The following is a 13,359-nucleotide window of genomic DNA, read 5'->3' on the forward strand; positions in this document are numbered from 1 at the left end:
ACTCCCTTGTTTTAATTTGTTTAAACTTATTTGATTCGATGCTAAGTTTAAGAAAAAAATAAGACTTCTGAAACTTGTGGTTTAAAACATTCGTAGATATATGTGTGGCCAAGGAAAATACAATTTTTAAGTTAAATTGTTTTCAAATTTAGAAATGTTTATTTTTTGAAATTAACTACAAAATGAAATAGTTTCATTCTTTTTGAAATTGGAGTAATTATTATTATTATTATTAAAGCCATTGGTTGTGTCACGTGATTCTCACGTGCATAGATAGTTTTTATACATTTACCAATACCAGTACAACAAACTGAATAATCAAAACGGAACAACATTACTGAGTACTAATCAAATCAATCAGTGTTAAGATCTGCAATGGCTCAGTCTCAGGTACCCCAAATAGCAATTCTTGGAGCTGGCATATTTGTCAAAACTCAATACATTCCCAGATTAGCTGAAATTCCTGACCTCTTTGTTCTAAGAGCTATTTGGAGTCGCAGTGAGGTAATTGAACTTATTTCTTGAATTTTTATAGAAACAAAAAATATTCTCCATTTGTATGCATTTGTTTGTGGATTTTAGTTTCTGGGTTTTGATAAAAATTGGAACTTTATGTAGTCTGGCTGTGGAATTATTTAATTATATTAGTTTTAGTTCCTGAGGTTCATAAAAATGGGAACTTTATGTAGTCTAACTGTGGAATTAATTAATTAATTTAATATTATTTTTAGGTTGCGTTATCTAGAATTTAAAATAAATCTCCCTTTCCTTTTCATGGATTTAGATATCCAGATTTGATAAAATTTTAAGTTATATGCAGTGACGCTGTAAAAAGTATTTTCATTACAGTGTCAACAACAACAACAACATACCCAATATAATCCCACGGGTGGATTTGGGGAAGGTAGTGTGTACACAGACCTCACCCCTATGGCCCTATCTTGAGAGGTAGAGAGGCTGTTTCTGATAGACCTCGGCTCAAGAAAAGATGGAAGATGGGGGAGAAAGAGAGAAGAGGGAGACAAAAGACGATGAGGAAAAAGAATCAGATAGTAACAATCAGGGAGCAACAATTTTCAGTAAAAGGGGAGAAAGAGTAGCATCAAATAGTAACAATTAGGGAGCAACAATTTCCAGTAGCAATTTTCAAAAACAATGGACGTGGTCGCTAAATACCAGATATAATAGCAAACTAGAAGGAAGTAACTTTCAACCAACAAAAAGAATAATACTTGTACTACTGGTAAACCTAGGAGAAACTCACAACTACCTGTCAACCCACCACCTTAATCCTCGACCTCCACACCTTCCTATCGCTAGTCATGTCCTCGGTTAGGTGAAACACCGACATGTCCCGCCTAACTATAGTGTTAGTATATATAAATTAAATCCATATGATAAAATTGGCAACACTATGTAGTCTAGCTGTTGCATTTTCCTTGGCAGCAAGAATTGGTTTGTTTGGAAACTACAAGTTATACACTATAAAACTTTTGCTATTTTCTCGCATTTGTTAGTGGATTTACTGACTGAACTTGATAAAAATGTGAACTTTATGCAGTCTAGTGTAGCATTTTTTCTTGAAAGTGAAAATTGTATTGTCGAGAAAATGCAGGATATTTGCTAGTGTATGTTTGTGGATTTTAGATTGTGGGCATAAAAACAGGAACTTTGTAACTTTGTGTAGTCTCGTTGGTGCGTTCTCTTGAAATGAAAGTTTGAATAATAACTGAGTCTCTTTGTGTACCTTTTCTCTGAATTTTTTTTTTTTTTTTTGATAAGCTATGTTGTGCGCACTCTTCAAAATGATGCCGCACCCGTGCCGGACCCTCAGGATCCCACACGCACCTAGTGATATTTTCAGAGAGTCCGAGCAACATAGTTATTAAGTAAAGATTTAAGTTGTCAATATTTTTGTGGTGAACATGGAACGAACACCAAGTAGTTGTTATTCTTAGTCTTGATTGCTACTCTTATGTTTGTTAGGAATCTGCCAGAAGTGCTGTTGAAATAGCTCGGAAGCATTTCCCAGATGTGGAATGTAAGTGGGGAGATGCCGGGCTTGAAGATATCATTAAGGATAGTTCTATTACTGGTGTTGCCGTCGTTCTTGCTGGACAAACCATGGTATATCTCTCTGTCTTTTCTGTATGCTTGTATATATCATAAAAGTTCTATATGCACATCGTAATTGATGTTAGTTGTCTGCGTCTTATTACCCTGTGTTTGTTTCATGTCAAGGAGGTAATTATGGAGTAGGAAAGGAAGTATCATTGCTTTCGGTTATGAGCTTCTAGAATATGTACAATAATTCACTTAATTTTTTCCTTATTTCGCTTTCATAATACGTTTTGTTGGCTTAGTTGTTATTCGTGTCAGGACCTTTATAAACAGTGGCGAAGCCAGGAAATTCAATAAGGGTGTTCAAATTTTGAACACCCTTTGCCAGTGGGCTATGCAAGGGTGTTCAAAGTTTATTTTTAATCAATAACAAGCAATATTTTACCTTATACGTATTATAATTTTTCGGCCAAGGGTGGGCCAACATAGCTTCGCCCCTGTTTATAAACTCACTTTGTCTTAAAGTTGTATTGGGCACTTACTGTTACCTATCAACAAGCATAGTGTGGGTGGGGAGGGGGTGGGTGGGTTTGGATGGCTGCAATGATTTTGCAGACTCATGGGATAGGAAGCCACTACATGGTTATGGAGATTACTATAAGAATGACGCAGTAATGTGTAGAGAAACAGCAGAAAGAACAAAAAGGCAGCCCGGTGCACTAAGCTCCCGCTATGCGCGGGGTCTACGGAAGGGCTGGACCACAAGGGTCTATTATACGCAGCCTTACCCTGCATTTCTGCAAGAAACTGTTTTCACGGCTCGAGCCCATGACCTCCAGATCACATGGCAACGACTTTACCAGTTACGCCAAGGCTCCCCTTCAAACAGCAAAAAAGAACATAGTTAAAAAATCATTGATGTCAGAATTACAATATCTGGGATTGGGAAGTATTTATGAATTAAGTTGACTGTACTTATTTATTAAAAGAAGAAAGGTACATACTTTTCACGACCCAACTTCACAGGAAATCAGATTATCAATCACGTTAAAGGGAAATGTCTTCCCTGTCGGCATTGAACTTAACAATTTGCTTAGTTCTAAAGTGAAACATCTGACTATCAGCATTACACTTTAATAAATCGCAGTTAGTTCAGAAAATTGTCTTTGATAAATGGATTAATTCATGCAGGTGGATATGTCATTGAAGTTGCTTAAGGCAGGAAAGCATGTTCTTCAAGGTAATTGCATAAAAAGTTGCAATAAATGGTGTATTTCTTTACTTTTTAGCACTTCCTTTTTAATGGTGTATTTCTTTACTTTTGAGCACTTCTTTTTTCTGTCATATATATTTGAAAACGAAGCCACCTTGAGTAGGTTGGATGGTGGCGTGGATAATGGCCTGACATTTTTTGAAGTTCATTTTCTAATAAATTTCAATATTTGTTACCTTGTCGATAAAGCAGGACAAATACTTGTGTTTGAAGTTCATTTTCTAATAAATTTCAACGTTTGTTACGTTGTCGATAAAGCAGGACAAATACTTGTGTTTTATCATTTTTTTATCCTTATCTGAGTTATCTCTTACATTTATGTTCTATGAGTAGTTGAAATTACTTGTGAAAGGTTTAGCTCAATTCTGCATGACGTGCAATCAACTAACCATTGTGTATTTGCATATCTTCTTTTACTTGGCGAAATTGGGAACTCCAGAGAAACCAGCCGCTGCAAGTAAGTAAGATGCATTTTTATTTCATTGAACTTATGCATGTTGCTCTGTTCAATTTATTTCTGTTTGAAGTGCAGTTAGCTAACCAACTTCTGGCATTGTTCCTATTGCGACTTGTTCAGCCTTAAATGTGTTATACTACAGTACTCTTAGTGACATGACTGATATAAGAAGTTTAACATGAGCTCGGTCTTGAGGCTAGTGAAGATCTTTTTTGAGATTCAAATTAAGACATTGCATGTCTTACATTCAAAATCTTGTTTTGGAGTTAAATCTGAACTTAATAACCTTGCAACATCCTTCATCAGTGGACTGAGGCCAGAGTTGGGGAGGCACATTGACAGTACTCTTTCTTATTAAGGATATATCTATATAATATATTACTTGCAAAAGTACAAACGAGGTGCGGTACATGTGAAACAGGACACCAGAAAACAAAACAAAAACATAAGCATCTATATAGTGCAAAGCTTCCATTTTCCTTTGAAACATCTGAGATCCTTCCCCAAAACATTCCATAAGAGATGCAGCAATAGTTTAGCTTCTTCTTGATCTTCTGTCTGTGCCAACAAACAAGAGTTTCCTTCACTTCCTCGGCATCACTACTCCAAAAAGATTAAAGACATACTACAAATTTACCAGCTAAAGATGCAACTAACAAACAGATAATCTGGTACTCACAAAAATTTACAACACACAGGAAACATCTACTGCAGATATTTATGAGTCATATTCTCAAGGTGCTGGTGGTGCTGGGGGCGGGGGTGATGGCTGGGGAAACTCATAAGACCGAGGTGGAGGCAGAAACGGAATAGGCTGAAAAGGATCAACAAATACAAATGGAGGAAACTCCGGAAAATCAGTAAAGTTCCTAGCCACACCAATTTGTCTCATAGCGTTGGCGGACAACCACAATGAATGCGTATTATAAGTTAGATGTTGCATCTGAATGTGTTCAATTCTTTCCATTTTGCTTGTCACTCGTTCGTCCAACCTCTCTGTTCGTTCGTACACCCTTTGAATATTTTCCGTGTAACTCCGAGTTGACAGAGGCGGAAGCTGAGGCGGAACAGGCTGAGATACAGGATCAACAAATACAAATGGAGGAATCTCCGGAAGATCAGAAATTTCCCAAGTTATAGCAATTTGTCTAATCATGTTGGAGAGCAACAAAAACATCTGACTAGTGTAAGACAGTTGTTGCATCTGAATTTGTTCGTATCTGTCCAACTTGCTCATCACGCGTTCCTCCAACCTGTCCATTCGTTCTACCAACCTTTGAACTATTTCTGTGTAATTCTGAGCACTTTGGTGTGGTGGTGGAGGCGGCTGATACTGACTTGGTCCAGCTAAATCATTTGGTCCCTCGGTAGGCACAACTCGAGGAATAGGCTGAGACGTAGGATGAGCAAATACAAATGGCGGAAACTCAGGAAGATCAGCAAATTCCCAAATCATAGCCATCTGTTTCATCATGTTGCAGAATGTCCACAACAACCGAGTACTGTATGTTAGATATTGCATCTGATTATGTTGACTTCTAACCAACTTGCTCATTACTCGTTCCTCAAACATGTCCATCCTTTCCTCCACACTCCGAATACTTTCCATGTATTCCCGAGCACTTTGCTCAGATGGTGGTGCTAGCTGCTCGTCGCGCAGTTCATCCTCACGCCCCTGTACCTTATTTGGTCCAATTGTCATTTCCATTTTCTTCCATATTCTTCTATCAATCATTTCATTCTGCATTTTCACCAAACTCTCGGAGTTTATTCCCTTCTTCCTCAACAACTTAGTAATGGTGGAAGGAAACCTAACACTGTCTCTCCAACAAGCAGATTTGATATTCGCATTGATAATTCGACCCAAATCAAGAGGCAACCTAGTATGTATTGCATACAACAGAGCCAACTGATCCATACAAATCTCCGAAGCATTCACATTCGTGCTCGGAACCACTCTACTATTAACGAAGGTTAACCAGGCCCGCGCCGCAAACCCAATATACTTGCTTTTACAGCTGGTTTTAATTCCATCTTCATCAACTGACCAGTTAGCTCCATAAGGACAGAGAATTTCCTCAATCTCTTCAACGGGCGGGTCAGCTATTACCAATCGGGTCGACGAATCATCAACGGGTATAAGACCGTAGAGATTGTTAATTTCTTCAGGAGAAAAATCAACAAGCTGTCCCTTAACATAAGAGAGATTGTATGTTGGATTCAAGTTGGCGTAGAACTCAAGTACTAAATCTGGGCTATAATCTCCGGGTGGTTTTACAAAACCGGCCCACCCGTAGAAATTTATGGTTCGGGTTATGTACTTTTCTTTATTTCCGTCGTTTTCATTGAAGTCCATGCCTTTTTCTTCGATGAATTTTGGAGTCATTTTTTTGACGTAGAAAATTTACCACTGACTGCTCTCAGTTCTTTTTGAAGGAAAATATTAGGGTTTTTGACCTTTATTTGTTTCAACCTTTCTGTTGGACCATTAGATGTTGCCACGTGGAAAGCAATATTGGTTTGGATTTCACTTTTCACACGTTTTGAAGCATGGAATTTTTTTACTGCACACGTTTTGACAAAACAAATCAAATTTAGGATTTCTTTTGACACATGGCATTTATTACATTTCACTGTTACACATATATAATTGTTGATATTCACTGAATATATATATTTATAAACCTTTTGTAATCAAGTAGTTAAAATTACTAAATTACAATAGTACCTTTATATTAGTTATTTAAAACTAGATTTATTGCCAAAAAAAAAAAATTAAATAAATAAATAAATATATATATATATATATATATATATATATATATATATATATATATATATATATATATATGTGTGTGTGTGTGTGTGTATCCATGTATACATTCAACGATTGACCAAAATATTAATAATTAATAAATAAATAATAAAAATGAATAAATAATTTTTTTTTGGTTTTCCACCCTGTGTCCGGTTACCCACATTGGGGCCCGACTAAATTCGAATTCGCGCCGGGAAGTCCCACATTGGGGGTAAAACGCTCCCTAACAAAGACGACTCTATACCCAGGGCTCGAACCTGAGGCCTCTGGTTAAAGATGAAAGAGAAATAACATATTATTCATTATTATTAATATTTTGCATTAACTTAGGTCAATCAAATAATGATACTTCTATACATATGGGATTATTGTATTAATATATGCATTTCACCTTTATACATCTGAGATTATTGTATTAATACAGCTGTGGACGAGGCAGAAACAGCATTGACTCACTATAATTCTCTCAGCACCACATTGACTCATCAACCAATATGGGCAGTTGCAGAAAATTATCGCTTCGAACCTGCCTTCATTGAGGTACTTCCACAACGGCATCTTGATCTTATTTTTCATATGTGGCTAGCTGGATAAATTAAATATTGTATTGTACAGGGCAAAAAACTAATTTCTGAAATTGGAGAGATGATGAATATTCAAGTAATCGTTGAAGGATCAATGAACAGCTCAAATCCTTACTTCTCCAGCTCCTGGAGACGCCAGTTTGATGTGAGTATTTCACTAAATGATATATTAGCTCCGCTATCTTATGAGTGAGGAAAATGTTTTAGAATAAAATGGCTTCTTTCGCCATAATACATGTTAAATAATCTTGAAGCTAACATTTCGCACAAATAGAATAGCACTGAATAGTTGCTTGTAACATCTCTTGTCACAAAGTTTTCTTTTTCAATTGTAGTCTTAAGCACAATGGAAGCATTTTCGAGTTGTTAAGCACGTTGTATGCGTTTCCATCTCTCTTTCAGTTTAAAATAATTGACTTGCTCTTTGACAATTTCATTTGGTTTCCTCAGGGTGGTTTCATTCTAGACATGGGTGTACATTTTGTAGCTGGACTAAGGATGGTAATATTGTCATCCCTTCTATTTGGTGATAGCTATTTGTAACGAGTGTTCAATTTAAAGACAAAAAGATATTCTTTAAAGATAAAGCTTCTTCGATTATTAATTAGCACTATTGTCTTCTTCAAATGTGCAGCTTGTTGGATGTGAGATTGCATCTTTGTCAGCCATAAATTCTCATGTGGATAAGACTTTGCCTCCTCCTGATAACATCTCGTCTATGTTGTGAGTTCTACACTATTATCCTGATACTAAGGATTTAACTTTAACAAAGTTGAACGTATTGATGATGGACTTTTCTTCTATTTAGTCAACTGGAGAATGGTTGTTCAGGAGTTTTTGTGATGGTGGTATCTTCAAAGTCACCGAAGGCAAGATTAATACTGACTAGATTTTTTTCTCCAGAAAGTATTTTCTGTGACAACATATCCGTAGAGCTGTAATTCTTGATCAATTATACTGTTCACATCTCTAGATAATCTGGCGAGTTGTCGGTTTGAATGGAGTGCTGCAAGTTGAGCGTGGTAACAAGGATGGAAAACATGGCTACTCGGTAATTGGAAACTTTATTCTTAATTCCGATTAGAACGAAATGTAATTTTGTTTAACTTCTTTCCCTTCACAACGAACAATGGTTTCAGTGCAAATCTCACATATCTGTTTTCTCTTTAAATTGCTGTCCCAGATTCACCTTCATATGGCTGATGGTCAAAGCAAGAGCTTCTTTTATCCTTTTAGCGGGGTCACTGACGAACTGAAAACATTCCTATCAGATGTATCAACGGCCAACCTGAAGGTAAAACGCGTCCTGTAATCTCTCATTTGCTTAGTTGTTAGTTTCCTACAAATTAGCTAGTTCGAAATGCTTAGTTGTTAGCGTCCAACAAACACTTCATGTATGCTTATTTGGCTTGGGAAAGAACAGTCATTTTCCAGTTACAATAACCATGCTTGTGCTCCTTTTACTCGCTCTTTACCAAATTATGGATGATTGCAGTGTTAAACCACTACTCCAAAATCATTGTTCCTGTGGTTTACATTCCAGAACATTTTTGTAAGGTTTTCTATCGTCACCACATAAGATTTCTTTTATGCAGAAGGACCATAGTTCCCACATCGATCCTCGTCTCTCATTTGCTGAAGGTGCTCGTGATGTTGCTGTTTTGGATGCAATGCTCGAATCAGGAAAGAGACAAGGAGCTTTGGTCCAAGTAAAAAAGTTCTAGTTTTACGACTTTTTTACGCAGCCATTACTCTCCTTGAATATGTCGTGCACATGATTCTTGATCTTTATACCATGGAGCGGATACGTTTACTGGGAAAAAAATGGTTCATAATTGAGGTTACAGAAAACGGATCGATCGAGAGATCTCATTGTCTCTAAACTCTTGAAGATTTCTAGGACGAAACCATTGTACTCTTTTGGGACAATATTATGAAGCTGAAAAACCTCTTAATCTATGAGATCCTTTCTGTTTTCCAGGGTGAGAAGAAAGAAAAGTTTGGACTATATATATGTAAAAGAAAAAGTACTATATGAACTGGAATTTTAGTTACCTAGCCTTGTTGAAGCTGAATAAAAGTGATGAAAATTTGTTTTGATCCTATATGTACATGCATTTATTTTTGTTTCTTGGGATAGGGCTATGGATAAGAAATTTGATCCACAACTAACAAGTGAGAATCTAGTTTATGAAAGATTTATATCATACTAAACAATTAATATAGACCTATGAACTTTAAGAATGATGGACGAAAAATAATTGATCTGGGGAATTAGTCATTGATACTTGTACTAGGGTAGATTGCTTACATCATACCCCTTTGGATGTGGTCCTTCACCGGATTCTGCGTGATGCTTTATGCACCGGGCTGCCCATTAAGGACGAATTATGAGAACCAAAAATGTCAATCTTTACAAGAAAGCGACTCAATGAATATTGTCCACTTTATTTCTCAAGAAATTTAAGTAAAAAGTCCTAGCCGTTATTTTACCACTCCGATTGCTTCTCTTATGGTACACTCTTCTCGTCGAGCCTCTTTTCTCCTCAGATTTATAGACACAGTAAGATTGGTGCCAACAGTTCATCGTCGAGGAAATGTTTTGGCTATAGTCATAGTCATCATTCTCCTATGAGAGAATAATTATTTACCGCAAAATTAAAATCTTGTTGCACACACCAATTTATATCGCTAACCCCAACTTGTTTGGCACTAAGGTGTAGTAATTATTGTTGCGGTTGTTATTCACCAATAAAGAGAAATATATTTTGTCACGATCCTAAATCCACTAGTCGTGATGACACCTAACCCAACCCGATAGGTAAGCCAATTAACCACTAACCAGTTCCAATAACAATTAATAAAGCAACTAAGTAAAGAAATATCTGAATCTGATACGCTTCCCCAAGAACTAGTAGTACAAATCATGAGCTTCTAAGAATAGAATTTACAAAGCTGAAATGAAATAAATATATCGTCTGTTTGAAAAGCACATAAACAGAGTTTCATAGACCTAAAGCTACCACGAACAAGGGGCAACTACAACCGGGATGCAGGTACATCTTCAATCCATCTCCCATCGAACACAGCAACATCAGCAACCAACATTTGCACGTAAGGTGCAGAAGTATAGTATGAGTACAACCGACCTCATGTACTCAATAAGTAACAAACCTAACCTTAGGTTGAAAGTATAGTACAAACCTAGCACGAAGGTCGGGTCCAATACTAATATTTCACAACAGTTCATAACAATATAGTATAAGTAATAAAAGAGGTATCTCAGAAATAAAATACTCACTGCGTTCACAGCTCCAGAAAAATAGACATTTCTTTTCAAGTATCTTAGTGAAAATCCCAAATCTTTTACCGAAAATGCCAAAATATGAGTAAGTTTGAAAACTGTGATTTTTCCCAAAACTTCTTTCAATAATAAGTAAGATGTTTCATTTTCAGATAGCATGAGAAAAGTACGTCTCTATGCCTACATGTCAAGATACAGGTAAAATCATAAATGTCACCAACACCGGGTAGCAGAAGAAAATGCATCTCTATGCATGTATCTCAAATACGCATGTCAAATGCAATGCATCTCAATGATGAGATCATGTACTCACACTCTCAAAGTAGTCAATCTCAATGTCTCGTATTCTCTCTCACTATGTTCAATGCTCAGCACACTCAATCACTCAGCGCTGTACAATACTTGTTGCGACGTGCAGCCCGATCCATATATGGCCATAAGGCTCGTTGCGGCATGCAACCCGATCCACATATATATAGTCGACTGCACTTACTGGGGGTGTGCAGACTCCGAAGGGGCTCCTTTCGCCCAAGCATTATATCGCTGCGGCGTGCAACCCGATCCCATAACATATAAATAGCCATAAAGCTCGTTGCGGCGTGCAACCTGATCCCATAACATATAAATAGCCATAAAGCTCGTTGCGGCGTGCAACCTGATCCATATATATATATATATATATATATATATATATATATATATATATATATATATATATATATATATATATATATATATATATATATATATGTTAAGGCTCGTTGCGACGTACAACCTGATCCATATAAAATATAATCAATATAATATGCTGCGGCGTGCAGCCCGATCTCAAAATGTCACTCTCACTCAGGCCCTTGTCCTCACTCAATCATCAATCTCTCCAATCTCACTCACGGGCTCACCATGTCATGAAACTAGCCCGACAACAATGATATGATGTATCAATAAATAATATCTGAGACTGAGATATGGTATGAATGCATGGATATGACTGAGTATGAAATATCAATGAAATAAGTGAGATGACAGTAAGAAACAACCACTATGGGTCCAAACAGTATCGACATAATGCCTAAACATGATATCTAGCATGATTGACAGCGTAACTACTTTATCACATGGTGAGAACACGAATATCAACAAAGTAGGACTACTATACAGTGTCGTGGGAACAACAGAGTCTCAATTCACATGGTGCACGCCCACACGCCCGTCGTCTAGCATGTGCTCACCTCAACACTAATCACATAACGTGTATTTCGGGGTTTCATACCCTCAGCTCCAAGATTAGAAGAGTTACTTACCTCAAAACGTGAAATTCTTTATTCCACTAGGTCTTTGCCTCGTAAATTGGCCACCAAACGCCTCGAATCTAGCCACAAATAATTTAAGGTGATCAGTGTAGGCTAAAGGAATATATTCCACAAAGAAAACATGAAATTCTACCCAAAAATCTGAAATCGGCCCGAACCGAGCCCCCGAGCCCACGTCTCGAAATCCGACAAAAGTTACAAAACCCGAAAGCTCATTCACTCACGAGCCTAACCATACCAAAATTACTCAAATCCGATAACAAAATCCCATTCAAAACCTCAAAATTCTAATTCAAGAGTTCTTCCTCTTTTCCCCCAATTTCTCACCCCAAATCACAAATTAGATGAGAAAATTTAAAGATGAAATCGCGGGATTTAACCAAAACCAAGTAGGAATCACTTACCCCAATCAACTCCACAAAAATCCCTTCAAAAATCACCCAATTCCGTGTTCTCTAGCTCAAAATATGTAAAATGGGTTCAAACCCTCATTTTTTGAAATAATACTGACTGCCCAGATTTCCTTCTTCGCGAATGCGACCGTCCTCTCACGTTCGCGTAGGCCAACTCATACTGCCTCCCAGTTTACTCTTCGCAAACACGATCAACGCTTCGCGAACGCGAAGCTTTACAAGCTCAACTCATCGCGAACGCGACTCATACCTCGCGAACGCGTAGACCAAATACCTGGGGTCCCCAGCTGCCTTACTTCTCTTCGCAAACACGACACCATTCACGCGTTCGCGATGCACACACAGACCACACTTTCGCGTTCGCATCCTCTTCTTCGCGAACGCGAAGAATAAAATCTTCGCAGCTCACCTTAACCCTTCGTGAATGCGAGGCTCCTCTCGCGAACGCGTAAAAGGAAACCAGAAAATATACACCAGCAGATATCAACCATCAACTAAAGTTCAAAAATGATCCGTTAACCACCCGAAACTCACCCGAGGCCCCCGAGACCTCAACCAAACATACCATCAAGTCCCAAAACACTATACGAACTTAGTCGAATCCTCAAACCACCTCAAATAACATAAAAAATACGAATTACACACGGATTCAAGCCTAATGAACTTAGAAATTTTCGAATTCTACAAACGACGTCGAAACCTATCAAATCACGTCCGATTGGCCTCAAATTTTGCACACAAGTTACATTTGACATAACGAAGCTATTCAAATTTTCAGAATCGGATTTCGACCCCAATATCAAAAAGTCAACCCCCGGGTCAAATTTTCCAAAAATTCAACTTTCGCCATTTCAAGCCAAATTCCACTATGAACCTCCAAATAACTTTTCGGACATGCTCCTAAGTCCAAAATCACCATATAGAACTATTAGAATCATCATAATTCAAATCCGAGGTCGTTTATACATAAGTCAATATCCTGTTAACTTTTCCTAACTTAAGTTTTTAATTATGAGACTAAGTGTCTCATTTCACCCTGAAATCCTTCCTGACCTGAACCAACTAACCCGGTAATTCATAAAATAACTGTAAAGCATAAATTGAGCACTAAATGGGGAAATATGGCTGTAATACTC

At 37.4% G+C, this 13,359-nt stretch overlaps 1 protein-coding gene across 1 annotated transcript; it reads left to right on the forward strand.

Annotated features, from left to right (window-relative positions):
* The first annotated feature begins 301 nt into the window (after window positions 1-301).
* On the forward strand, window positions 302-9,298 carry LOC107771052 (dehydrogenase FPY6). Its single transcript, XM_016590379.2, has 12 exons — window positions 302-504; window positions 1,987-2,127; window positions 3,253-3,301; window positions 3,774-3,791; window positions 7,034-7,149; window positions 7,225-7,338; window positions 7,644-7,694; window positions 7,828-7,916; window positions 8,002-8,062; window positions 8,167-8,244; window positions 8,377-8,487; window positions 8,789-9,298. Exons 1-12 carry the CDS (start codon window positions 376-378, stop codon window positions 8,915-8,917), a joined length of 1,086 nt encoding a protein of 361 aa, XP_016445865.1. The 5' UTR covers window positions 302-375; the 3' UTR covers window positions 8,918-9,298.
* The last annotated feature ends 4,061 nt before the right edge of the window (window positions 9,299-13,359 follow it).

This window comes from Nicotiana tabacum, chromosome 9 (genome assembly GCF_000715075.1).
Source record: "Nicotiana tabacum cultivar K326 chromosome 9, ASM71507v2, whole genome shotgun sequence".
NCBI lineage: Eukaryota > Viridiplantae > Streptophyta > Magnoliopsida > Solanales > Solanaceae > Nicotiana > Nicotiana tabacum.

Coding starts and splice junctions, on each gene's coding strand:
- LOC107771052 (XM_016590379.2), top strand. CDS start 376: ATGGCTCAGTCTCAGGTACCCCAAATAGCAATTCTTGGAGCTGGCATA. Junction 7,150..7,224: donor TCGAACCTGCCTTCATTGAG/GTACTTCCACAA, acceptor TGTATTGTACAG/GGCAAAAAACTAATTTCTGA. Junction 7,917..8,001: donor GATAACATCTCGTCTATGTT/GTGAGTTCTACA, acceptor TCTTCTATTTAG/TCAACTGGAGAATGGTTGTT.